Raw genomic sequence first — 26,370 nt, forward strand, 5'->3', positions numbered from 1 at the left:
GCAACTTTTGTCCCACAAACTTTTCTGCTCCTATCGTACTTTCGGAGTTATTCTAGGTGTCAACAGTTAGTGACTCGCCCTGTATAATGATCTTGCAGACAATATTAATAGTAAAATCAGGCTTTTGCAGATAATGCAGTTATCTATAATGAAGTACTGTCTGAAAGAAGCTGCATAAATATTCCGTCAGATCTTCATAATATTTCGACATGGTGCAATAAATGGCAATTTGCACTAAATTTTCAGAAATTTAAAAGTGTGCGCTGGTCACAGGTTTGTGTAGCCCATGGGAGAATTTCACAGAGATACTGAAGGGACTGAAATGGAAGACTCTTGAAGATAGATGTAAATTTCCTGAAAAAGTGGATTAATCAAATTTCAAGAACTGATTAAATGATTACTCTAGGAATACTCTACAACGTCTACGTATTGCCCACATATGGATCATGAGGATAAGATTATAGTAATTACTGCGAGCATAGAGGCATTCAAACTATCATTCGACCTGTGCTCCATGCGTGAATGGAACAGGATGAAACCTTAATAACTGGTACAATAGGACATACCCTTTGCCATGCACCTCACGGGGGTTTGAATTGCATAGTTGGAGATGTAGACCACCAAAAACCATCCCGGGGCCTGAATAGTCTGGTGAGAAATATGATCACTGTTAAAAAATGGGCAGAGCTATGTTCAAAACACTCCCAGCCTGCAAAAAAAAGATATTCTCATAATACACTCTCGTGGGGACACCCCCCCCCCTCCACACACACACACACACACACACACACACACACACACACACACACACACACACACACACACACACACACACACCTTGAAGCTCCCTGGTAAATAAACGTCATTTCTGCAAACAGTTTTTGATAGCAACAATCATACAATAGCAACAATCATACAATAATTTTTAAACACACCACCATTTGACTGTATTGTTGCTTAATTACGACCCAGATTTCAGCCTTTTATGCCATTTTCAAGTGAGTGACCTTATGTCCTTAACACACATTGCAGAACCTGTAGCTCAAAATTGACAATAAATATTTTTCTTTCTTTATGACCAATTTCGAGCTAGATGACCTGAAATATACGTTAATGACATAAGTTCAATACTTGAAAATGGCATAAAAGGCAGAAAACTGGGTCATAATTAAATAAACACCAATACAATAACATGGCTGTGTGTTCATTTAAAAAAAAAAAAAGGTTATTTCTAATGTTGCCTTTTCCACTATGTGTGCAACATATTGATCACTGACAGTTGCAGTGGGCTTCGCAAGGGTGCTTCATATCTCCCTTAAAAAATCCTGCAATGCAAGTCTAAATATGTTATTACGCCAATACCTCTCCATTGTTGCAACTCTACAGATGACCATCTTCACATGCAGCCATTCGTGCCTTGCAGTTGACAGCTAGCAACAACAATGCAAGCTGTTGGGAGGGTCACCTTTTGTCGACTCAACTCATCTCTGTACACATCTATTGTTGAGTGATTACCTATTATCCTTTTTTAATTATTTCTATCCTTTATTTCCAATGTTCTAAAAATTTCAGGTTTTAGTCAGATACAATTAAAATTTAAAAAGATTAGCATACATACAAAATTACAGAAACTGAATGCAATAGTGTGACTATTTAACAGTACATCTAGTAACGTCAACATTATTTTCTTTTATCTTCTCCAAACCAAACTTTTCTAGCAAAAAACTGATAGCACTTTGATATCCAATTTGCACAAATAAGGTGCAAACATTTTTGATGGCATGCTTACATATTAATAACTTCAAGGACATTCATATAGACTTCTTACAGCTTAAAAGAACTGATAACTACCTTCTTTGCCAAAAATTACTGTAGTCACAAGATGGTGGAAAAACTGTCATAATTATTTCCCTAATTCCCAAGTTCATATCTCTCTCTCTCTTTTACATACACAGATCAAATTTTTTAGTGTGACCTTGAAGGACAGACCAACCCAAGCTGAGAAGAATCAAAAGTATACAAATCCACCATTCCTCCAAAAATTACTGTCAATCACTTGCAAGCAGCAACAAATGAGCGAGTTGGGCCAAATACCATGAATCATACCACAGAAAAAAGCTCCCAGGAAACATAAGGCAGAATGTTATTTTAACTCACGAATATAGACCAATGGGTCCAGGCGAAAATAACTGTTTCCATTCAGTTATGTGGAACATAAAGTTCAGAAGCTGAAGTAATTGTCAATGAGGGGGAAAAAAAAAAGAGGGAGAGAGAGAGAGAGAGAGAGAGAGAGAGAGAGAGAGAGAGAGAGAAATGTTTGTTGCTTACCAAAACAGAAATGAACTAAGTCAAATTTTCAAAATTTGGTGAATTATATTCAGTCATAACGCAACTGTATATGCAGCAAACTGGACGCCATTTCGGTGTCTTTCGTGTCACTAACCTACCCTGCAGTAACCGTAATGGGGAAAGAGGACCTAAAATTTAACATGGAACCTGAACCACATGTTGCTCCTGCCAAATCTTCATATTGTTCACAAGTGAAGTCTAGGTTAAAAGCAGATTTTAAAAAAATTTACGGTCCAACTGGGATACAATACCACAAGCTGTCAGGTTTCAAGCAGCATTACCACTAGACTCGACTGCATATTGCAAAGATAACATAGGCTACTGTATGAGACAATTTATTTTTATCAGAAAGGAAATCACTGAAAAAGAAAATGAATATCAGGAAAAAGTTCTTAGAAAATGGATGTATAGCTTCAAGTGCATGAGTGCATCACCAATTTATATCAACTGATGAAACACTACATCAGATTAATAATATGTTGTGTTGATGTGCTAAAGCAACAAACAAATATGTTTACATTACTAAACTCCAACCTCATCAGTATGTTGCCTGCTTATGTGTATAGCCTAATTACACTGTAAATGAAGTTTTCGCACCTTAAAATTATTTCGATAAAAAGTCAGTATCACGTATAAATGCTCCACACACCTTTTCAGACTGTGTCTGTTCCATGTCACCAGCTGCTGCTGTCACAAAGAACTTTAAAAAAATAAAAAATAAATAAAAAAAAAAGTCTGAGGACACTCTTACAAGAGACCATAACCAGTCACCAAGTGCAATATATAAAACTTAATTGCTATCAAGACCATTTTATTGAGATAATTTTAATATAATATAACAATCACTGTGTATTCCCAAGGACAGTGTTCTAAAAAATTCTTTTGCGCCTTAACTGAGTTGCCATCAGAATGAAAACCGGTGTTTCTGATGGGCTTAAATGCCAACTCTTCAATGGTGTAAGCAGATTATAAAATGAGTGGTAACACTGGCAATTTTAAAATACATGGTAACAAATATTGACAATATTTGGTACATTCAATATTTTTAATAACTTTACAGGTCCATAGCATAGTGAATACACTTGCAGGAAAGTTTGGAATGCACTTATTTTTTTGGACAGATAATGCACTGGACAAATAATATGGTTCTATGGCCTTTATCTCGCTACAATATAGGCACAATATTTGTAGCAACAAAATTTTTCAGCAAGTTTGAAGAGAGATTGTGCAACAGGCATTACTGACGTTCATTTGTGTTATTCCCGTGTTCTCTCAGGATCAGAACTTTAAATATCATAGTTCCAATACATCAGGAGCAATGGTTTGACAAGCTAGGGACTGTCATATTTTTCCAGTTTAGAAGACAGCATGCCTTATGAAAACGGCTCTAGCATTTAACTGAAGGTAAGTACCAAGCTCAAACTCTCTTAAACAGCCTATTTTCTATAAAAATTTCATCAAAACCTAGAGAGGGATGAGACGCAGGCATCGAATACTGGGTCACTTTACAAGGAATGACTCATAACAATGCTTTTCTGACGTTCTGTAACAACAGTTATCATATAGCAATGGCAGAAGAGTATTGGGGAGAAATGATGCAAGAAGAATTAAATCTGGGCAAAGCAATGCTACGCATCGCTTTGCTATATCAACGTAAAGGAATGGTTCTATCACTACTGTGTAATGTTTTACATTGATCTTACATGTAGTCTATCAGCACTATGTCAGTATGAACACCATCAATCAACACTGCAAATGCTTTCGATTTCACTCTGTGTATACCAGCCGGCGAGACAGCATTCCGAAATAATTCCATGGAAGCCATTAACAACTCATTTCCCAACAAATCAAAGTTAAAACGTTTTTCTTTTCCGTCTTCTGCCGAACAGAAATTAAAAGGATTTTTTGATTTCTCACAACAACAGACAAATGAGACATGTAAGCAATTAGCACCACTACTTTTTTCCGTTACGAATGATTAATAACTACACTCCAACAAAAATACTATACGTTATGACTTTCTCCCGGGATTTGATTGTTTAGACATTGATGAAACTTATCATGACTATATACTCATACAGTGCGCTACGGAAGTTAGTCAACACAACTCTTGCCCACACGATACTGGTTAACAATAATATTGTTTAGTATTTTTTACTGTAATGAAAATGAACGCTCATATCACCAAATAGTGTCTCCAAATTGCACAAACCATATGAAAACATGGAATTATAGCGTAAAGTCGTTAACTTGATTAACTGTATCAGAACTCTGCCAACACGCGAATGGGAATCCAACATTAATACTTGTCGAATTAATAAACTGATAGAGTTGCTGTGTGTGAAGTAAGAGCGAGAAGAAATTTTTAGACACAGTTGTGTGGAGATTAAATTTGTAATGTAATGTAAATTAAGGAAAAAGGCCGTTAATTTATTTTCAACGTTTGGTCAAACTGTGTCAGTAAACACAGGAAGCTACTTCCACAGTGAAGAAGGTTTCTCTTTTGGCTATTGATGGAAGGAGGAGGTAGAGTCGGGGTTTGGGTGAGACTTGTTCGTAAATTATAGAGTTACTGAAGAATGCTTCTTAAATTTTTAGCATTAAAATCGTTAGGTTCTGTTCAAAATCAAGCCTTGCGCTTGATTAATATAAAAGCAGAGCCCTGTTCGTTTGTAGACCAACACAAAATCAAAAGTTCCCTGATCTGGGGAACATATTTGCCCGTACAGCATTGTAGAACTATATACATGAGTTCGTTCCTCTCAAAAGTGGAAGACCGTCGTGAAATGTTGGCTTCAATGCCAGCAAAAGATGAAGGTACAGAGGGAGAGAAAACTGTTGACATCGACACACTCATAAAAAGGTAAGTTCTCGTATGGAATTGTATTTCAGAACTTGTTCAAAATGGCGTCCGCCCTTTTACGTGGATAAAGTTATAAAATGAGCTATTACACAAATTATTTAGTTTTATTATTCCAAATTTGTAGAATTAACACATTTTGTAAATAATAGAGCTGTTTTATGGCCTTGTATATTTTGTTGGGAAAAGTATGGGAGTTAGGCCTATGGTTGATGCAATTGCCTTTAAGATATTTGCTCTGGAGACTGCATAAAACGTAATCTCTAACTAGAATCTAATTGTAGAGCCGGGTTGTAAACGATGATGTAAGTGAAATGAGTTACTCTTACTGGGATTGCGTTTTCGTCAGGCTACTGCTAAATTTTATGAATATGGCGGGGGGGGGGGAATGGTATTTTCGTCATTACATGTACATCTCAGTGCATCCGAATAAGCATCAAATATGAACTCTTGCTACCGTAATTATTGACGTATGAAAGAACACTAACAGATTCATAAATCATCTCATCAGTTGTGTAATGTAACATTTATTTGTAAATAGATCTGCATCAATGGTCTGTAAACTTCGTTGTGTGCTGGACCTAGCCCTGAAGCACTATCCTTATAAAGCATAGGAATGAAAATAACTCTGTTAGCAGATCTTAATTTCCACTAGAGTGAAGTTTTAATCTTTATTTTTGTGGTTTGTTATAATGAAAATGAAGTGATTCACAGGTAAATTTCCCTTCATCAAAGAGTCACTGTGGGTGAATGAGGAGGAGGGTGGAGTAATTTAATAGTAATAATTTCCCAGTACTATAATTAGAAGACACTAATCACCGATATTTGTTATAGGTTGCTTCCATTAGATATATAGTTTAACTGTATGGAAATGAATGTATCCACACTCCATGGCACCAAATTAGCAGATTGTTCGTGCAATACAAAAACTGCCCAGTGTGTGATAGTGTGTTTTCTACCACCTTTTTCCTAAAATTTTAGTTGTGTGGTGACTGATCTGTCTGTAGCCTGAAGTGAAGTGCGGGTTTGTTTAGAAGATGACAATTTCTTTGTGATATTACATTACAGTAATTTTCAAGAAGCCTTGGATGTCAAAATCACACTAACACTGTGAGCGATATATATTTAATGCCCGACTATAGAGGCACATTTTTTTTATTTAATTTGTTGTGTGAGAAGGTAGATGGATCAATAATAGTCACATGTTTGATTATTAGTAAATATAGATCCACCTACATTATCCAACGATTTAACTAAAAAACGTCTTAACAATATTATACCAATTCCCTTACCAGCACACAAAACAGTATCCAGAGTCCACACCTTGACAGCTGTGTGTGTGTGTGTGTGTGTGTGTGTGTGTGTGTGTGTGTGTGTGTGTATTTAATTTTTCTTATTCAGCCATTACTTGAGTGACATAGAGAAGAAATGTTTGTACCTTGTCACTCTGGAGAAGTGATGTACCTTTTCTGAGTAGACTAAGCCATAGCTATATATTATAAAATCTAAACATAGTGTAAATGAAACAGTTTCTGCTCTAAGTAACAAGTAGAATGGTCATATTTTGATCTCCCCTTCACCTGTGAGTTTTGGAACAGTGGTGATGAAAACATTTTGAGATTAGTTAATGACATGCAGCTGCCCCTGAAATAAAATTTCCAAATTAACAGGACCTCTATCGGGTAAGGGATTTTGCTCTGTCAAAATGCCTTCAAACATATCCATAACTTAAGTGTCAGGCCTTGATGAGAAATGAGTTTAAATCAGGGGTTTCATTGTGTATTGTAAAATATGTATAAAAAAGGATGTCAAGACAAATTTGTGTGCATCACCAGATCAAAACTAAACCGTCACTTTCCCATCTGACGTAGATCTTCAGTTACGCTACAGTTCAGTCTGTCTTCACTGTTTCATTAACGAAAGTACGTGTAGGTCTGGTACACACAATATCAGAAACATTGTTCACCTCAGTGGATCACCATCTCCACAAGACCTATATAGGCCTATTAAACAACACAATGTAAGCCAGCATGCACAGGAAATAAACTATGTATTGTAAACAAAACAGCCGGCCACGGTGGCCGAGCGGTTCTAGGCGCTTTAGTCCGGAACCGCGCGACTGCTACGGTCGCAGGTTCGAATCCTGCCTCGGGCATGGATGTGTGTGATGTCCGTAGGTTAGTTAGGTTTAAGTAGTTCTAAGTTCTAGGGGACTTGTGACCTCAGTTGTTGAGTCCCATAGGGCTTGAAGCCATTTGAACCATTTGTAAACAAAACATAATATTGACATCTACAACTGCGATGTTCAAAAACATCCCAGATGCAATTTACATCATTCATGCCACACTTCAAAGAATACATTGATGGTTTACATTGTTCATCAGACACAACATAGGAAAGCTTAAATTGCTTTTAACTTCAGATCTTGGTACCAGTCAGCAAATGTAAGCAGCTAAATGACACCAATCAACTGCATGACCACCCTCTGTTTAAAACAAGCTGAATCATGCTAATAGTTTCCTTTACTGCTTTGTACAGGCATTAAAACATTCTGTTATTAAAGGAAGGGGGTAGGATCAATTCTATCTATTAACACAAAGAGAAATGTCATTCCAGATGTTGGCTTAAAAACTGTGTTGTTTTACTGGGTTTGGTGCTATTAGAGGTGGTTTGATATTGTATTCCACCAACCCAACCAGTTAAGGGGCGGAGTGACTCCCAACCATAGTGCAGCTTGGCATTTTCCACATTAATAAGCAGTGCCAGAGATGAAAGAAGTGTTAAGTGAAATGCAAAAAATCCTAGGAATGGACAAGGATCATACCTGTGTCCTTTGATATTGACTTTACCTGTTTGGTGGCTCAGTGGTGAAGCACAAGCCTGCTGATTCAGTGATCTCTCGTTTAATCCCCAATGAACGTTAAAATTTTTATCTGTCACATATCATCTACCCCCATGAACCGTGGACCTTGCCGTTGGTGGGGAGGCTTGCATGCCTCAGCGATACAGATGGCCGTACCGTAGGTGCAACCACAACGGAGGGGTATCTGTTGAGAGGCCAGACAAACGTGTGGTTCCTGAAGAGGGGCAGCAGCCTTTTCAGTAGTTGCAGGGGCAACAGTCTGGATGATGGACTGATCTGGCCTTGTAACATTAACCAAAATGGCCTTGCTGTGCTGGTACTGCGAACGGCTGAAAGCAAGGGGAAACTACAGCCGTAATTTTTCCCGAGGGCATGCAGCTTTACTGTATGATTAAATGATGATGGCGTCCTCTTGGGTAAAATATTCCGGAGGTAAAATAGTCCCCCATTCGGATCTCCGGGCTGGAACTACTCAAGAGGACGTCGTTATCAGGAGAAAGAAAACTGGCGTTCTACAGATCGGAGCGTGGAATGTCAGATCCCTTAATCGGGCAGGTAGGTTAGAAAATTTAAAAAGGGAAATGGATAGGTTAAAGTTAGATATAGTGGGAATTAGTGAAGTTCGGTGGCAGGAGGAACAAGACTTTTGGTCAGGTGATTACAGGTTTATAAATACAAAATCAAATGCAGGACTAGGTTTAATAATGAATAAAAAAATAGGAGTGCGGGTTAGCTACTACAAACAGCATAGTGAACGCATTATTGAGGCCAAGATAGACACAAAGCCCATGCCTACTACAGTAGTAAAAGTTTATATGCCAACTAGCTCTGCAGATGATGAAGAAATAGATGAAATGTATGACGAGATAAAAGAAATTATTCAGGTAGTGAAGGGAGACGAAAATTTAATAGTCATGGGTGACTGGAATTCGTCAGTAGGAAAAGGGAGAGAAGGAAACATAGTAGGAGAATATGGATTGGGGGGAAGAAATGATAGAGGAATCCGCCTTGTAGAATTTTGCACAGAGCATGACTTAATCATAGCTAACACTTGGTTCAAGAATCATAAAAGAAGGTTGTATATCTGGAAGAATCCTGGAGATACTAAAAGGTATCAGATAGATTATATAATGGTAAGACAGAGAGTTAGGAACCAGGTTTTAAATTGTAAGACATTTCCAGGGGCAGATGTGGATTCTGACCACAATCTAGAAACTGCAAAAAGGTGGGAATTTAAGGATATGGGACCTGGATAAACTGAAAGAACCAGAGGTTGTACAGAGTTTCAGGGAGAGCATAAGGGAACAATTGACAGGAATGGGGGAAAGAAATACAGTAGAAGAAGAATGGGTAGCTCTGAGGGATGAAGTAGTGAAGGCAGCAGAGGATCAAGTAGGTAAAAAGACGAGGGCTAATAGAAATCCTTGGGTAACAGAAGAAATATTGAATTTAATTGATGAAAGGAGAAAATATAAAAATGCAGTAAATGAAGCAGGCAAAAAGGAATACAAACGTCTCAAAAATGAGATCGACAGGAAGTGCAAAATGGCTAAGCAGGGATGGCTAGAGGACAAAAGTAAGGATGTAGAGGCTTGTCTCACTAGGGGTAAGATAGATACTGCCTACAGGAAAATTAAAGAGACCTTTGGAGAGAAGAGAACCACTTGTATGAATATCAAGAGCTCAGATGGGAACCCAGTTCTAAGCAAAGAAGGGAAGGCAGAAAGGTGGAAGGAGTATATATAGAGGGTTTATACAAGGGCGATGTACTTGAGGACAATATTACGGAAATGGAAGAGGAGGTAGATGAATATGAAATGGGAGATAAGATACTGCGTGAAGAGTTTGACAGAGCACTGAAAGACCTGAGTCGAAACAAGGCACCGGGAGTAGACAACATTCCATTAGAACTACTGATGGCCTTGGGAGAACCAGTCATGACAAAACTCTACCATCTGGTGAGCAAGATGTATGAGACAGGCGAAATACCCACAGACTTCAAGAAGAATATAATAATTCCAATCCCAAAGAAAGCAGGTGTTGACAGATGTGAAAATTACCGAACTATCAGTTTAATAAGTCACAGCTGCAAAATACTAACACGAATTCTTTACAGACGAATGGAAAAACTGGTAGAAGCGGACCTCGGGGAAGATCAGTATGGATTCCGTAGAAATGTTGGAACACGTGAGGCAATACTGACCTTAAGACTTATCTTAGAAGAAAGATTAAGAAAAGGCAAACCTACGTTTCTAGCATTTGTAGACTTAGAGAAAGCTTTCAACAATCTTGACTGGAACACTCTCTTTCAAATTCTAAAGGTGGTAGGGGTAAAATACAGGGAGCGAAAGGCTATTTACAATTTGTACAGAAACCAGATGGCAGTTATAAGAGTTGAGGGGCATGAAAGGGAAGCAGTGGTTGGGAAAGGAGTGAGACAGAGTTGTAGCCTCTCCCCGATGTTATTCAATCTGTATATTGAGCAAGCAGTAAAGGAAGCAAAAGAAAAATTCGGAGTAGGTATTAAAATTCGTGGAGAAGAAGTAAAAACTTTGAGGTTCGCCGATGACATTGTAATTCTGTCAGAGACAGCAAAGGTGTTGGAAGAGCAGTTGAACGGAATGGAGAGTGTCTTGAAAGGAGGATATAAGATGAACATCAACAAAAGTAAAACGAGGATAATGGAATGTAGTCAAATTAAATCGGGTGATGCTGAGGGAATTAGATTAGGAAATGAGACACTTAAAGTAGTAAAGGAGTTTTGCCATTTAGGGAGTAAAATAACTGGCGATGGTCGAAGTAGAGAGGATATAAAATGTAGACTGGCAATGGCAAGGAAATCGTTTCTGAAGAAGAGAAATTTGTTAACGTCGAGTATAGATTTAAGTGTCAGGAAGTCGTTTCTGAAAGTATTTGTATGGAGTGTAGCCATGTATGGAAGTGAAACATGGACGATAACTAGTTTATAGAAGCTTTCGAAATGTGGTGCTACAGAAGAATGCTGAAGATTAGATGGGTAGATCACATAACTAATGAGGAGGTGTCGAATAGGATTGGGGAGAAGAGAAGTTTGTGGCACAACTTGACTAGAAGAAGGGATAGGTTGGTAGGACATGTTTTGAGGCATCAAGGGATCACAAATTTAGCGTTGGAGGGCAGCGTGGAGGGTAAAAATTGTAGAGGGAGACCAAGAGATGAATACACTAAGCAGATTCAGTAGGATGTAGGTTGCAGTAGGTACTGGGAGATGAAGAATCTTGCACAGGATAGAGTAGCATGGAGAGCTGCATCAAACCAGTCTCAGGACTGAAGACCACAACAACAACATATCATCTCTCTCATCTCAAGGCAATTTCTGTTAATTTGATAATGCTAAGTTGCACCCTAGGTCAGAGCCCACATTAAACAGCAAGTCCTCTATAACTGGCTGGGTAAGTTACTTTGAAGGTCGGAAGAAGGCAGCAGCATATCACCTCCAATACGACCATCCTTAGTAAGGCAATATTGTGTTGAAACTGACCTTTGGGCTGATGACAGTATTATTATCTGGGAACTTGATAACTAATACCAACCTCACTTTGTACAAAGTGTCCACCTCCTTAGCAGAGTGGCCGTCGTGGCCGACTTCCATGCAGAGCCCCGGGGTTCAATTCCGGGTACTGCCAGCGAGTTTTCGTTGATACGAGCATTGGAATGGGGCCCACTCACCCTTGTGATGTCGGTTGAGGATCTGTTTGAATGACAAGTTGTGGCATCCAAGGTCTGTTAAGGTGACAGTGACCAAGAGAGCAGTGTGCTGACACCAAAGCCTCTGTATACCACATCCGAATCTTGCCATTGGATGAGGATAACATGATAGTTGGTCTCAATTGACCTGTCTTGAGGCCAGAATGGTGGTGCTTCTGATACAAATTGGTGTGTTTCATACCAAACATCACACGAGGGACAGCTGAAATGCAGCTAATGCACAGAATAAAATCTCAGATCTCAGTATTTTAGGATCTAAATCTTTGACCCGGATAAAATGAGTGTGTAAGGCGTGTAGGTTGTTTAGGGAAGATAGTTCCATTAAATCTTACGGCATGTAAACTCTGTGAACAGGAAAAGGCGAGAATACAATGAAATTCTTAAAAAAATATCTAGAATCTACAGTTGTGATAATGAGCTGTGGTAATCGAATAAAATTTGGAACTGTCATCGAAATGCACCAATCAACTGTATGAATACATTGGTTAAACCAAGCTGAACATGCTAATAATTTTACTCTTTTACTGCTCTGTGCATCTGTGTGTGTGTGTGTGTGTGTGTGTGTGTGTGTGTGTGTGTGTGTGTGAGAGAGAGAATTTGAAATAAAAGTGCCAGGTGAGATTGCACACTGGCTAAGACAAGTAACTTTTATTTGGAAGGCGTGGGAGCAAGGATTTTAAGACACACACACACACCCGCGCGCGCGCATGCACATGTCAAATGCTGTACATAAATACAAAACAGGTGTCAGAATATCAGCAGAGGAGAATCATGAATACAGGTGTGAAAAGAGTGGTATAAATTGATTAGATAGGCTGTTAGAGCATAGTATGTGTTAAGAGCGCCAGTTCTCATCTCCAGAGTTTGAAAGCTCAGTTGTTAGAATGGAAAATACAAATAGGTGGAGCAATTAAACCAGTACATCAACATAAGTTGGTTGTGACTGTTCACTCTGATGGAGGTTTATAGTGTCACACAAACATTAAATGTGGGACAAAGTTGCAGGTCGGTTATTATATTGCATGCCCTCTTGCACACCACTTTCTTCCATATATATGTTTTGACTTGGAATATGCTACAATGGCAATGTGCGTACAAGAGGTTTTAAGCTGAAACTGCACGTGTTAACAGCTGTAGTGGTAGTAATTCATAGTTAATAATGTCTCAAGCTGTAACAAATATAAAATAAGTTGGGAGAGTAGAAAAAGATTGCAGTGAGGGTTTTTAGCAGAAATCTGCCAATGTTTTGTGGTTGGACAACTACTGTTCTCACAAGGAGACTTTCCCAATGGTGGGATCAACTTTATGAAACCATCCATATGGTTATGTGGCTTAAGTAACCACGTATTACACACTGCAGCCATTCACCCAGGTGGGCACTCATTTGCAAGTAATCAGTTGGGAATAAAAAAAAAAAATAGCGTGATGCTTAATTGCATTAAAAATGCAGTATTATGTAGACTGGTTCTGTGGTGGAATGGATAGAATAAGGGCTTCTTTTCCAGGGGATTGCAGGCTTGAATATTGTCAGGTGCATTAAATTTCATTTTTAAATGAATGACTTTGATCATTATTATTTTTTTTATTATTCACTTCATGGTTTTAAATGTAATTGCTTATTTCGGTTCACATCATTTTAATCATCTTCATTTGCTCTCATTTTTCATCCTGTCATTCTTTTTCCTCTTGAAATCTTTTTATGATTTTGATTAGTTTTATATATTAATTTTGATTTAATTTCTTTCATTTTGTCATACTATTTTTGTTCATATTATTCTTTTCGTTATTTCTGGTCCTCATTTTGCGTGAATTTTGTTTTACTTGTAACCCCCTTCTTTTGTTTAAACCACCTTATGCATTATTTTGTTCGTAGTGCAATAGGAATTTAGGCTTTAATGAATGTTGGTATAATGATTACTATGCAAAAAAATTAACCCTTATAACAAATAAGACATTTGTGTCACAGCAGTCACTATAAATATATTATTTCATCTTTTATTTTTTTAACTGACACATTGGTATTTCAAACGATTGAGTATTACAATAATGGAAAGTCAAGGATGGATGAATGACAAGGTTATGATAAGGAAAGTTGCTACTCACCACATAGCGGAGATGCTGAGTCTCAGATAGTCATCCATCCTGGATTTTCCAATAGATTGTTACTAAATGCGGTGAAGATGTTGAGTTGCAGATAGGCACAGCAAGACGACTACCAGATAAGTAAGCTTTTGGCCTAAAATGACTCCTTCCAGATCAGAACACACACGCGTGCTCTACTGTCTCTGTCTTGGCAGCCAGAGAGTGGTTTTGCGTGTACCTTCTAGGCTGAAAGCTTACTTGTTTGACAGTCTTTTTGTTGTGCCGATCTGCAACTCAACATTTTCGCTTTGTGGTGAGTAGCAATCTATCCTTTTCATAATATTGAATATTAAAATAGATAAATATAATTAAATTCACATTTGCAAAAAAATTGAGTGGATAAAGAATGACATGAAGAAAAAATGAAGAGACATGAAAAAGTTCATACAGTGATTAGAAATAAAAAATTACATTTAAACCAATTAATTGAATAAAAATAATGGTCAGTCATGTGGATAAATATTTAAAAATTAAGATTTAATGCATCTGATGAGATTTGAACCCACAAACTCCTGTGTGTGGAGCCCTTACCACATACATTACACAAGTCTATGTAATACTACTATTTTAATGCTATTGTGCCCCATGCAGAACTTAAAAAGAATTGTCAGTTACTCGCAAATGAAGGCCATCAATGTGAATGGCTGTAGTGAGATACCAGGGATCTTAACCTTCATCATCGTATAAAAGGTTTCAAATGTTGATCCTGCTGTTGGGGATCTCACTGTTAAGTCATTAAAGCATAGCCATATAGTAGTGTGCATCTGGTATCCTCTGACACTAATTCAGTGGCAGGTTTTCAAAATTTTGTAAGCATGATAGGCAGTTTCGTCACTTGCTGGTGGATAATAAACCAGAGCATGACTGAAACAACCCAGAAGCTTGCAAGTATAACAAAGCGGACTCCCATAGAATTGATGAATCATGTTGTTAGACTTCTTGAATTTAGCACAGTATTTGATTACATTCCTTCTTTCAAGTTTTGACTTCATCACACAGTATGACGCATGCACTATCGGGAGGTTCATGGAAACAGCTATCCTGGCACTCTTACAGCGATAAAAGGTCAGAGCTCCCACTTAAGGCCTGACCAGACGAAAATCAACCTGAGAGTTTGGCTCAGGTGGTAGTGGGTGGCCAGGATGTATAGTGGCAAGGGCAATCCACAAGCAAGAGCAGCTGCCAGTAGTGACTGCTTTCACTGCGTCAACTGTCACTGTTGGAATGGCCGAAATTCATTGCAGCTTGCATTTGTAGTACGTATAACAGTGCTGCCTCCCACTGCTTTTGCCACACAGTAATTAAATGTGCCAGCCGGTGCACATAGCTGCTGCAGCTGGCAGCAGATTTGTACACTGAGACAGCTTGGTACCAGCAGCAGCCACCACAGACTGGTGGCAGCACTCTGTGACTGGCACAATACAGGATTTCAGTGACACAGGCTGGATGTCATGGCTCAAGGTGACACGGCCTAGCCGTGTTCTGTCTGACCTGGCTTTCAACTAAACCAATCCAAATATGCATAGATCAATTGGAGCATTGGGGAAAAAATTGCATTATTTTCCAGGCTCTCCTTGTATTTTTACTTACTGGGCATTAGCTATTTTCCATTTTTCAAAACAGACGTTGCATACAAAATACTGTAAAATTCTTTGTATTTAATGTGTCTGCCTACCAGGTGGGAGCAGATCAATGCATGAAGAAAAACATACAAGAATAAAAGACTCAGAAGCATTCAGAATCTGATATTCATTCCCTGTCTTTGCACAAACCCCTGCCCAATCTTCCTACCTAAACCATTTAGAGGTTCTTATTCTTTTATTTTTATTTTTCAGATGAAGGAACCTCATGTGCAAAAGCTTGTGAATCTTTTGCCTTTGTGTGTATTGATCTTCTTGCTCTGACCTGGTAAGTAGAAATTCTGTTTCTTTACATTACTTTCCATTTTGTTTAGGGCTCTTTTGATTGTATTTACAAATATCCCCCCTTATCAGCATGTTATTAACTTTTCCTGTATAAAGTTCACTCTTCACAAGAAAACTTTTGCAACCATGAAAACATATTGTACTTTATCATAATAAGTCATTGAGAATGTGGTATTTTACATATAGATCTTTTAAAATGAACATTGTTTTCATAGATTAAAGGCTTCTGTCTGAAGTGAAGTGTTTCTGAAAGAGACTGTTTTAATCCCACAAACAACTGGGGCGATGAGTGTAGAACAACTCTGCAACAAAGAAAATCGCCTGTTACAGTTGCCTGATGATGTGAATAGAATGTTAGTACTGTCACACTAGATACTGATTCAGAAAATCTTGCTTTCCCCGCCCCCCTTTTCTAATTGCCGATTTACACCCAACTAGCTCTCATCAATCATATAATTTTATATCAGTTTTTGGAATGTACAAGGAGCTAGCTCCACATAAAGTAAGTGTTGCGGAAGAGAATACATTCTCTGTGTAATGAATGGTTTTGCTCGTATTTGAGTATGTAAAGAATATTTTAGATGACTTCTATTGCATTTGAGTTGCAGTATCGATTGCATAAGAATAAATATTAGTATTGCAGACAACCTTTCAAGACAATAATCTGACAATGTTCTCATTTTTAAGTGTTGTGAACAATGCACTGTTTTTTCTCGCCATGTGCGTTAATGGTGAGTCAGCTGACAAGAATGTGTTGTTATAGTTTAAGGCTTGGGAGTAAAACCGTTGCTTATATGAATATACAAAGGTTGCATAATAGTGTTTCCACAAGCTAGTGATCATTACTGGCAGTGTCAAACTGTACTGCTTTTGCGTGTCTGTCTTAGAATAACACTTAATTTTTAATTTTTCTTAAAATTTAATCCCTAGCAATAAATTGTAATAAGATGGAAACACTTTTACATCACTTAGCATTATGCTCTCTGTCCAGAATGTTTTCAAGGGAGTGAAGAGATTTTTACTTTTCTCACTCTTGGCACACAAGAGGATTGGGATATCTGTAATAGAATAAGAAAACAGGTGAATTCTAGGCAACTTAGTAGTGCCTACAAAAAGAAGAGGAAAAAAAATTATTTACTGGTCAGGATTCAAGGCCAGAGTTTTGGCAGTTGCTACTGCTGCATTTCTCCTGTTTGCTGTAGATTGTGCCTAGGTGTCTCAGTAACAATATTGGTGGCATTAATTAAAAAGTAGTTGAATAAACATTGTAGAACACCTGTTTGCCAGTCCTTCATGCAAATCTTCCTTTATTACTTACTTAAACCCAACTGCTTGGGATTAGCATTAGATTGTCAGTAAGGCAAACTTTTTGTCATTAGTTCAGTAGAGATTATTGTTATTAGATTAAACATTTGTTTGGGGACTTGTATTGTGCTAAAAACTCCACATCATATAATTACAGCACAAATTTGGTTGAAATAGATTTAGAAGACTTTTGACTATTGCATGTCCGTTTAGGTACAGTGGCATAAAAGTTGACTACGAAGCAACGAACACTAGACAGTTGCAGATGAACTGAGAAACTGCTGCAACCACAGCACAAATACTAAAATAACTCCAAATAAATTTGGTCCCTTTGTAAACATCATAAAAGAACTTTGTGAGAATTTACAATCTGTGCCCCACTTACCGTATTTACTCGAATCTAAGCCGCATCTGAAATTTGAGACTCAAAATTCAAGAGGAGAGAAAAGTTTTAGACTGCACCTCCAATTCGAAACAAACTTGGTCCATTGTAACATGAGACACAATTTAGGTCGAATGGATGAAGATACAGCTACAGTAGTTGGGCTCGAGTCATAAGCTTTACAGTTAAGCTTTACCAGGTAGCCATTGCTATGCGTCAGGCGCTCCGTCCGTATTTATACGGGTACTCTTCTTTTTTCACATGCTTCATCTAGTTTGAATCAATTGCTTATTTTGCATTGATCTGATAAACACCTACAACAAAGAGAACGGCACTTATGTCACTCTAAGCTGAAAATGCATTATTGTACTGTCATGAATTGTTTGTCGCATTCTGATAAAGAGTGTTCACGACCTGGAGCCGCTCGCGGCATGGCTTGCTTTTGTGCGTGCTACTGCCGCTTACAATAAAAAAAGAGAGAGGAATTTTCTCATCAGCGAAACTATGGCAAGAGACTGCTATTTGTTGATACACTGCTGCTTTCTTTGATAATGATCAACAATAACCAAATAATAGACTGCATATGATAGATGACGTTCTGAACAAGAGTTTAGCGAAAATTTTTCTCCATTTGAAAATCTTTGCTGACGCCTCTTTAGTACATTACATCCTGCACAGAAATTAGTCATCTTAGATTTAAAAATCTAGTCAGTTGCTGTGCTTCATTTCTGACTGTATCACTATTCAGCATAAGAATAATACGGATATAAACATGACATGATATATATAGTCTAAATGAAATAGAAAGAAACATTCCACATGGGAAAAATACATGCAACTAAACATTTGATCACTATCAGCCCTTCACAAAATTAAAAAAAAAAAAAAAAAAAAAAAAAAAAACCGTATTCACCGCGTTGACATTTTCACCACTTTCTCATTTTCATAATCTGCCAGCACATAACCAGTCCTTTGAATACATTTACACACAGTTTTTTCGAAATTTTCCTGAATTTCTCCACCCTTTAACGTGTTTTGGAGGCAACACAACTACTTAACCTTTGTACCCATCGTTGTTCACCAACCTAAGTTCAGCACAGGATATATATAGTCTTCCGCGTTTGCTGTTGTCTCTCTAGTTCCATAGTTTATTAGGCAGACAGGATATAAATGACATAGCAGCAAAAACGAAAGAAATACATGGCATAATGTTTCCATTCGTATTATTCCTATGGTGAAGAGAATACTACATGTGATTCACGATTCATAAAAGTTCGTATTAGCAACCATCTCTTGTCACAGGTAGGAAAAAATTCAGAATATAGAGTTGGCCATATTGGCATACATGGCCCAAACAGTCTTGCCAGTTGGATTTTCATAGTAGATTTTTAGTGATGACTTCAAGTATAGTGTGTGTTGTTGTCTTCAGTCTGTAGACTGGTTTGCTGCAGCTCTCTACGCTTTTCTATCCTGTGCAATGCAGAGTAGCAACACTTATAAAATGAGAATGAAAATAACTTAGAAATTAAATGCTGAAATTTAAAACAAAATTTTATTAGGTTTGTAATACATCTTATATGAAATATTTAAAATATCAGCCATGATTCTGAATCACTATCACTCAATTCTTTGCTGCTCATTTCTTCATACAGAGCCTCGTCCTCCGTACCATCTAGCGCATTGGATATAGAAGATTTTTTAAATGCTTGTTGCACAGTCTGATTTGGAACACACTTCCATGCATCATAAAAATATTGGCACACTTGCATGTTTTACACGTCCTGTTGGTGTCAGTTGTCTGTCGCTTTTCAAAAGCCAGTCTGTATATGTGTGTTTAAGCTTGTCCTTAAATGGTTTATTCAAACAGACGCCAAGTGGTTGCAGACTTGACATCATCCCGCCTGGAATTACTGCGATGTAAGAACACTTATGTCTTCCTTTCCTTTGCCGTCAACTGTATAATTTAGCGGCATGTCAAAATATGCAGTAGTTTGGTCAGAATTTCCTATCTGACCCAGACGGTATTGCTTTTCTGTGTGCCGCCCAATTATGAAGCACTGAAATTCCAGAAGTTTTTCTTCATAATTTTTCAGCAGCTTCTGTGCAACTGAAGTTCGCCTACAAAGTGAAAAACCCCAGCGCTTCATAAACAGATCAATCCAGCTGCGACTAGCCTTAAAATTTATTATGTTTTGCCCTCTAGCAATTTCCTGTGCCTTAATTTTTAAAATTTCAACATTCACAGGCAGGAATTTCTGACACTGTTCATTAACACATTCATTTAAAATCACTTCTAGTGCATGATATCGGCCACACTTTGGCCCACTAAATGCATTCCTGCTACTTGAACATCCAAATGATTTGTCTCTCTGCAGTCGCCATTGTCTGATGTTGCTCTCAGCAATCCTGTATCGCAGACCTGCAGCACGTTTAGAACTTTGTTCCGCAAAAGAAATAACTCCCCTCTTGAATTTGGCACTATAATGAAAGTGCTTCATTATGGTTCACTAACACCAACAAGCTCTCCACAAAATTCCACAAAGCAATAGGTGCCACTACGTGAAATCTTAATGAGCCCCAGCGTATCAACTAAGGCAGCAATCCTAAAGCCTTGTGCATTGTTGGTGTTTTTGTGTAAAGAAATTTATTTTCATTGCTACAAATATTTGAAAGGCTGCAACATTCAAAGATGGACAAAATGGAATTTCTATTTACTTTGTTGGCTAATGTATGAAAGTGCAGTGGTTGAAACTCGGGGCGGAGAAAAAAGCTCATCTTCTACCCTCTTTTTGATGCAGAGGTCTTGGTGCCAGTATTTATCTTTGTGCCTGCAAAGCATGCCTGTGTAGCACTACATGTATTAGATGGCAGAAGTTAGTTGTGGCGGCACCTACCAACATTTTTCAGAACTTCTGCTTACTTTGCACTCGATTCTAAGCCGCAGGCGGTTTTTTATATTACAAAAACCGGAAAAAAAGTGTGGCTTAGATTCAAGTAAATACGTTATTAACTAGCCTTTTGCTTTGCTATAGTTAACTATGGATACACTGTTTTTATTCGATTTATTGAACTGTACAGAAGTTTTAGTGACTGTTTTTACTTTAGTGTATGTGTGTGTGTGTGTGTGTGTGTGTGTGTGTGTGTGTGTGCGTGCGTGCGTGCGTGCGAGTGTATACCTGTCCTTTTTTCCCCCCTAAGGTAAGTCTTTCTGCTCCTGGGATTGGAATGACTCCTTACCCTCTCCCTTAAAGCCCACATCCTTTCGTCTTTCCCTCTCCTTCCCTCTTTCCTGATGAAGCAACCGTTTGTTGCGAAAGCCTGAATTTTGTGTGTATGTTTGTGTTTGTGTGTCTATCGACCTGCCAGCGCTTTTGTTTGGTAAGTCTCATCATCTTTGTTTTTAGATAAACCTTGTAGTTAGTAAGATACTGCCCACAAACTACTCTGCTAACAGGTTGTAGGCCCAGGCTGCATACGTTGGCATAATACATCCTATATAAAATTAAAAAAAGGAAAGGTGCAGTTTGGAATGACATAGTTGCTAATTCAATGGTTTGTCTAGATACCAATTCCTTGCTTCCAATTGGAAAAACTGATGGGAAGAGAAAACTATAGCATGTGGCAGTTCGTTATGTGAACATATGTAGGACATGGACCATTATGGGATTGTGTCGGTGGCAAAATAATTGACCTAGCTAAGATCTGCACATCAAGAGCCAAAATTATACTCTATCTGTTGATATATGTTCATTTGCTAGATACCTCTAAAGTAGCATGGGTCAAGTCAAAGTGAGTCTACAAAGAGTCTAGCCTCTTACAACAAAGTGTTGCTAAAAGCACTGCTGATAAAGGGACTTGAAAAATGTTAATCAGTAGAAGAATCTGTTTCAACGGTAGTGCCCACATTGCGAAAATTAAGTGACTTGAGCTTTGAACCTAAAGAATAATAGATTGGGTGTATTCTATTTGCAGGCTACCAGACTAATGTAAACTTAAAATTATGAGCTTGGAAAATACAAATTTGACAATCACAGGAGACTCCATAAAAAATAATTTGCTGCAAGAAATAAACTGCTTATAATAAGCCATCAACCAGTGACGCGACTATGCTAGTCTACCTGAAAAGGATGTGATGTGATGTGATGTTATGTTCAAAACACATCCCAGCAACAAGTACAGTTATGTGGCAAAAATTGTTGAAGTAAGAGCAAGAAAGATATACAAACAGAATGATATGTCAGGGCGTATATGCTCTGGGACAACTGGGAGAAACCTGGGAATTTTTTAGGATTCCTGGAATTGTTTACTGTTTTAGACTGCCATTAAGATTTTGTAATTTTAACTGGTAAGAACTGATAAACAACAAAATGTGTCAAAGACACTAGGACAAACACTATGGAGTACCTCTTAACAGTAAATTACTGCCGATGAGTTTACATTAATTTCATTTGAGCTGTTACCAGTGGGCTCAAGTGCTGTTGAGATGCATACGGGCAGTACCTTTTCCTGCCTCCGGCTACTTGATTGTGTGGCTGTTAGCTGTATCAACGGTAGTAACAAGGAGCTAGGTGCTACCCAGAAAAATTTTTCTGGCGTGCCCAAGTTGCCAGACTCGCACATGCACGGAGCAGTCTCAGTTGTAGTCTGGCGGTCATTCTACGTGAGCTGTGTGTAAATTTAGTGATTTTGCTGTTTCCTCCTCATACACAGTTCTCATGTCAAGTGAAAATAAAATGAAATTCTGTGACTGAGAGCTAACAAGTAAATTAAAATACATTTGCGTAATTATGGAAGGCTAAAATATGCTGTTAGTTTTTCTGATTTTATTTTACTTCCATGTTTTTGGCAGTCAAGCATTAATTGACTTGCAGAACAAAGAAGTTATTTGTATCAGTTTGCTAAATAAATGTGGCTTTCATTAATCTTTCCCACAGAGGCAGTAAATTGACCACAGAGGCAGTCAATTTATTGGAAACAGTGTTTCATTCCACACTGTTGGCCAGTTTCAACTGCTTATTGAATTTAAAGTGCACATTTTGATCTTCTGGCACGTATGGCGTTATGTCATAAAAGCCAAATATGAGATAATACAGTACTCGTACTTCAAGAAAATTTGCATCCCTAAAAGCAAACAGAAAAACTTAATATCAGGTTAGGCCAACTTCATTGTGAATTGGACATACAAATGTGCACTTTAAGCTGAATTATGCATTTTAGTATGTTTATGAAATTCTGATGCTCCAGTATCCTCTGATGTTCTATTCCTTTTATGATCTCATGTAAGATTTCTTAATATGAACATACGGGCTTTCTGTGTCATTGTAGCTGCCCAGGCTCAGTAATGCCTTTTTCTGGCAGTCTATGGCTGAAAGGAATCTTATTTCTAACAGGTTGCAGAAAAATATTGTGAATGGTGCTTTGAAAAGCACACACAGATATTAATGTCATTGAGTAAAATTTCACTGGCACATTTGTGTGATGTATTTTAAAGTGTAACACACGTAAAAAGACCAATATTATTTGTGAAACCTTACCTTTTCTTGCAACTACATTATGTACATCAATTTAAACCGTTAAGTTTTCCTGTGTGTGTGTTCACACTGCTTAATGGTGATTTTGCTATTGGCCAACTACATCACGTATCCTAAGCTCTGAATATCTGCAGTCATTGGCCTGAGAGATCACGTGACATGAGCTACGATTGGCTTACAAAAGGACATTTCAATCTTGATTTCAATGCATCAGAAAGTAATGTGCTGTGTTTGGTGGAATTCGAATCTATACTTTTGTATTACAGGTACGACAATATGCAGTGTAAATGATGCTGCACATCAAAGATCTTTCCAAAGCTCTTGCCAAAAATTCCATAGCCACAGAGCTGCAGGACTTCATAAAGTATCAGTCAGTCGACTTCGATCCTTTGTCACTGGAAGATTGATGATGTCATACAATGCTTAAAACTTGTTGAGGGCGAAGATTTACAATCTCATTAAGAGAACCACATGTTTCTGTCTGTTATTTTACCTTCTTATAAAAAATGTACAAATGTGAAATAAGTCTTTACAACTAAGAAAGATTTGGAAGCCCATATTATGCACTATAAAGCACAGCTAATAATAAAAGGTTTTGTGCTCAGAAGCAAGGCCTGGACTATGATGAAACACATGTATCAGTTGCAAGATATAACTCATTAAGGCATTTATTTGTTATGGCAGCTAATCATCATCGTGACAACAACCACCTAGATGATGTCATGGCTTTCTTGCAAGGTGACTTACTTAAAGAGATTTATGTGAAAGCTCCAGAAGTAGATTCAGTTACAAAGACAAAGATTTGAAAGTAGACAGTACACTATTGAATCTATACTTGGAAAGGTCAGTAGCTGACCCTTGTCTTTTTACAAAAATCAGAGTTCAGGCATATTAACAGTTGCTGTTTATGTAGATTATATGCAAGTTATCTGTAATAGATGATGACAGAAAAATGTTTTCAAAAACAGCCTAGGAGAAAAATTACAGCTGGAAGAGATTGGTGAAGCTAATAACTGTTTAAACCAAACCATGTAAAATCCAGCTGCCAGCGACTGTGTGTGTGTGTGTGTGTGGGGGGGGGGGGGGGGAGTTGTTTTTGCATGAATGTGTGTATGTTGTCTAATTTTGACAAAGACCTTGTTGGCCAAAAGCTAATTGTGTGATGCTCTTTTTGTTGTGCCTTTCTGTGACCCAGCATCTTTGCTATACGCTGAGTACAATTATCTTTGTCACTGTATAGTAACTGTTTAGGTATATGAATTATTAGGAACTGCGAAGAAGGTGGATAGACGAAACTTAGCCATGTGGAGCAATTTATTGATAGATCAATGTGAAAGAGCTTGACCCACTATCTACATCACTGGAGGACAAGCAGGAGCTCACTCATGGTGAGAGTCCAAAAACAGAGCAAGAGAAAGAAGCTATTAAGAGCATGTGAAGCCGTGGGAAGCATGTCTGTTCAAGATTGGGCCTAGCTTAAGCAGTAGAATTTTCATCCGTTTTTGTAATAATCCAGGCATCTGTACTGGCAGATAGTCAAAAGGGTATTTAGATATCTAAAGAGTATATAAAGCTATTCTTTCTTTAAGCAGAGGACTGCCACATAATAGCTTACTGTGATGCAGGCTGAGCCAGAGATTCTGAAAACAGATAGTAGAGAACTGGATATCAATTTAAATTTCAGTCAGCAGTGATATCCTGGTAGAATAAGAAACAGATGACAGTAGCACTACCCACAACTAAGACAGAATGTATAGCCCTGGCCTCAGCATGTCGGGAGTCTCATGGCTTCAGAAGTGAACACTGAAATATCTCCAAACTCTAAGAAGGATCCTATCAAACTACCATGTGGCAACAAACCATCTATTGATGTGTCTTGAGGCTAGTGGCTAAAAGAGTCGAACTAAACATGAACACATAAGACACCACTTTATAAGAGGAAAAAATGGTCACCTCAAGTAGCCGTGTTGCACATAACTTCAGGCCAAATGCTGGCAGACACGATGACAAAACCTCTGGCAAAACCTTGTCATCATCTGCTGCTACAAGATTTTGGACTGAAAATTTGTTTTTTCAGGCATTGTTCTAGAGGTGTTGTGATAATTAATTTAGACTCTATACCTTACTTGTTAGTCTTTTGCATTCCTATGGGTAATTATGGACACTATATTCTCATAGGAATTGTTTGTCCTTTGTGACAATGGTAAAAAATAAACCTCCATACTTCGTGTGTCTGTAACTTGTTGGATTAAAGTTTTCCATGCATTATAGTAATTATAGATTAGAAAAATATTGTGAAAATGTTGATTGGAATACACTCTTCAAAATTTTGAGATTATTAGACATCAAATAAAAAGAGCTATCCAAAACTTCTTCAGAAACTAGGCAACAGTTAAAAGAATCGAAGGATACGTGTTTATATTCATATATCACTGTAAAATGCTCCGTGGAAGGAGAACTTTGTAATAGTAAGGCAGGCAGTAATGAAGAAGAGAGCGAGACAGAATTATTTAATCTGTATGTAGAGCAAGCAGTAAAGAAAATGAAGGCGAAGAAATAAAAAGTTTGAAATTTGAGTGACATTGTAATTCTGCCAGAGACAGGAAGAGTTGGATGATGAGCTGAATGGAATGGATAATGTTTTGGAAGACTGCTATAAGATTAACATAATCAGAAGTAAAAGTAAGGTAATATATAGTAATTAAATTACTTTGAGCAAATTAGGTTAGGAAATGATACTGAAAATAGATGGCTTTTGCCAGCTGGGTTGCAATATCACTGTTCATGGCAGACTGGTGGTAGCTGGCAAAGCAATCTGAGAAAGAGGATTTATTAACATCTAATAAAAATGTTGTATGTTAGGAAGTCCTTCCTGGAGGTATGTTCTGGAATGTAGCCTTATATGGAAGTGAAATATGTATGCTAGAGTAAAGGCTAGAGAATAAAACCTTTTGAAATGTGGTCTTCCAGAAGAAAAATTGAATATTAGATGGGTAAGAAGAGTAACTAAAAAAAGAGGGGAAAGTGCTTGATGACGCAGCTTGACTGAAAGAAATAAATCATTCATTCATTTCCTTTGGGCCTTTGTCCCACTACAACGCAGGGTCAGCCTTGTTAGTATTGATTTGGCGATGTTAGTGTCAGAGGGTGGCTGGATGCCCTTCCTGTCACCACCCCATACCCCCGGGATGGAAATAGTGTACCCCAGCTGTCTGCATCTAGTGTAAGATATGGAATAGTGCAAAAGTTTTCAAATGTCTGCGAGT

General features: G+C 37.9%; 1 protein-coding gene and 1 long non-coding RNA gene across 2 annotated transcripts in view; one reads left to right on the forward strand and one right to left on the reverse strand.

Annotated features, from left to right (window-relative positions):
• The window catches only part of LOC126262546 (uncharacterized), a 55,325-nt gene extending 51,134 nt beyond the window's left edge, over positions 1-4,191 (reverse strand). Inside the window, exons 1-2 of the long non-coding RNA XR_007546739.1 lie at positions 4,053-4,191; positions 2,999-3,049 (exon numbers count right to left, since the gene is read on the reverse strand). This is a non-coding gene — a long non-coding RNA (uncharacterized LOC126262546). The remainder of the gene's footprint in view (positions 1-2,998; positions 3,050-4,052) is intronic.
• A 644-nt stretch (positions 4,192-4,835) lies between these two features.
• LOC126262896 (28S ribosomal protein S11, mitochondrial) overlaps positions 4,836-26,370 on the forward strand; it is a 72,976-nt gene continuing 51,441 nt past the window's right edge. The window contains exon 1 of the mRNA XM_049959791.1: positions 4,836-5,212. Coding sequence (XP_049815748.1) covers positions 4,929-5,212 — 284 coding nt within the window. The 5' untranslated portion in view covers positions 4,836-4,928. The remainder of the gene's footprint in view (positions 5,213-26,370) is intronic.

Source organism: Schistocerca nitens, chromosome 6 (assembly GCF_023898315.1).
Source record: "Schistocerca nitens isolate TAMUIC-IGC-003100 chromosome 6, iqSchNite1.1, whole genome shotgun sequence".
NCBI classification, from domain to species: domain Eukaryota; kingdom Metazoa; phylum Arthropoda; class Insecta; order Orthoptera; family Acrididae; genus Schistocerca; species Schistocerca nitens.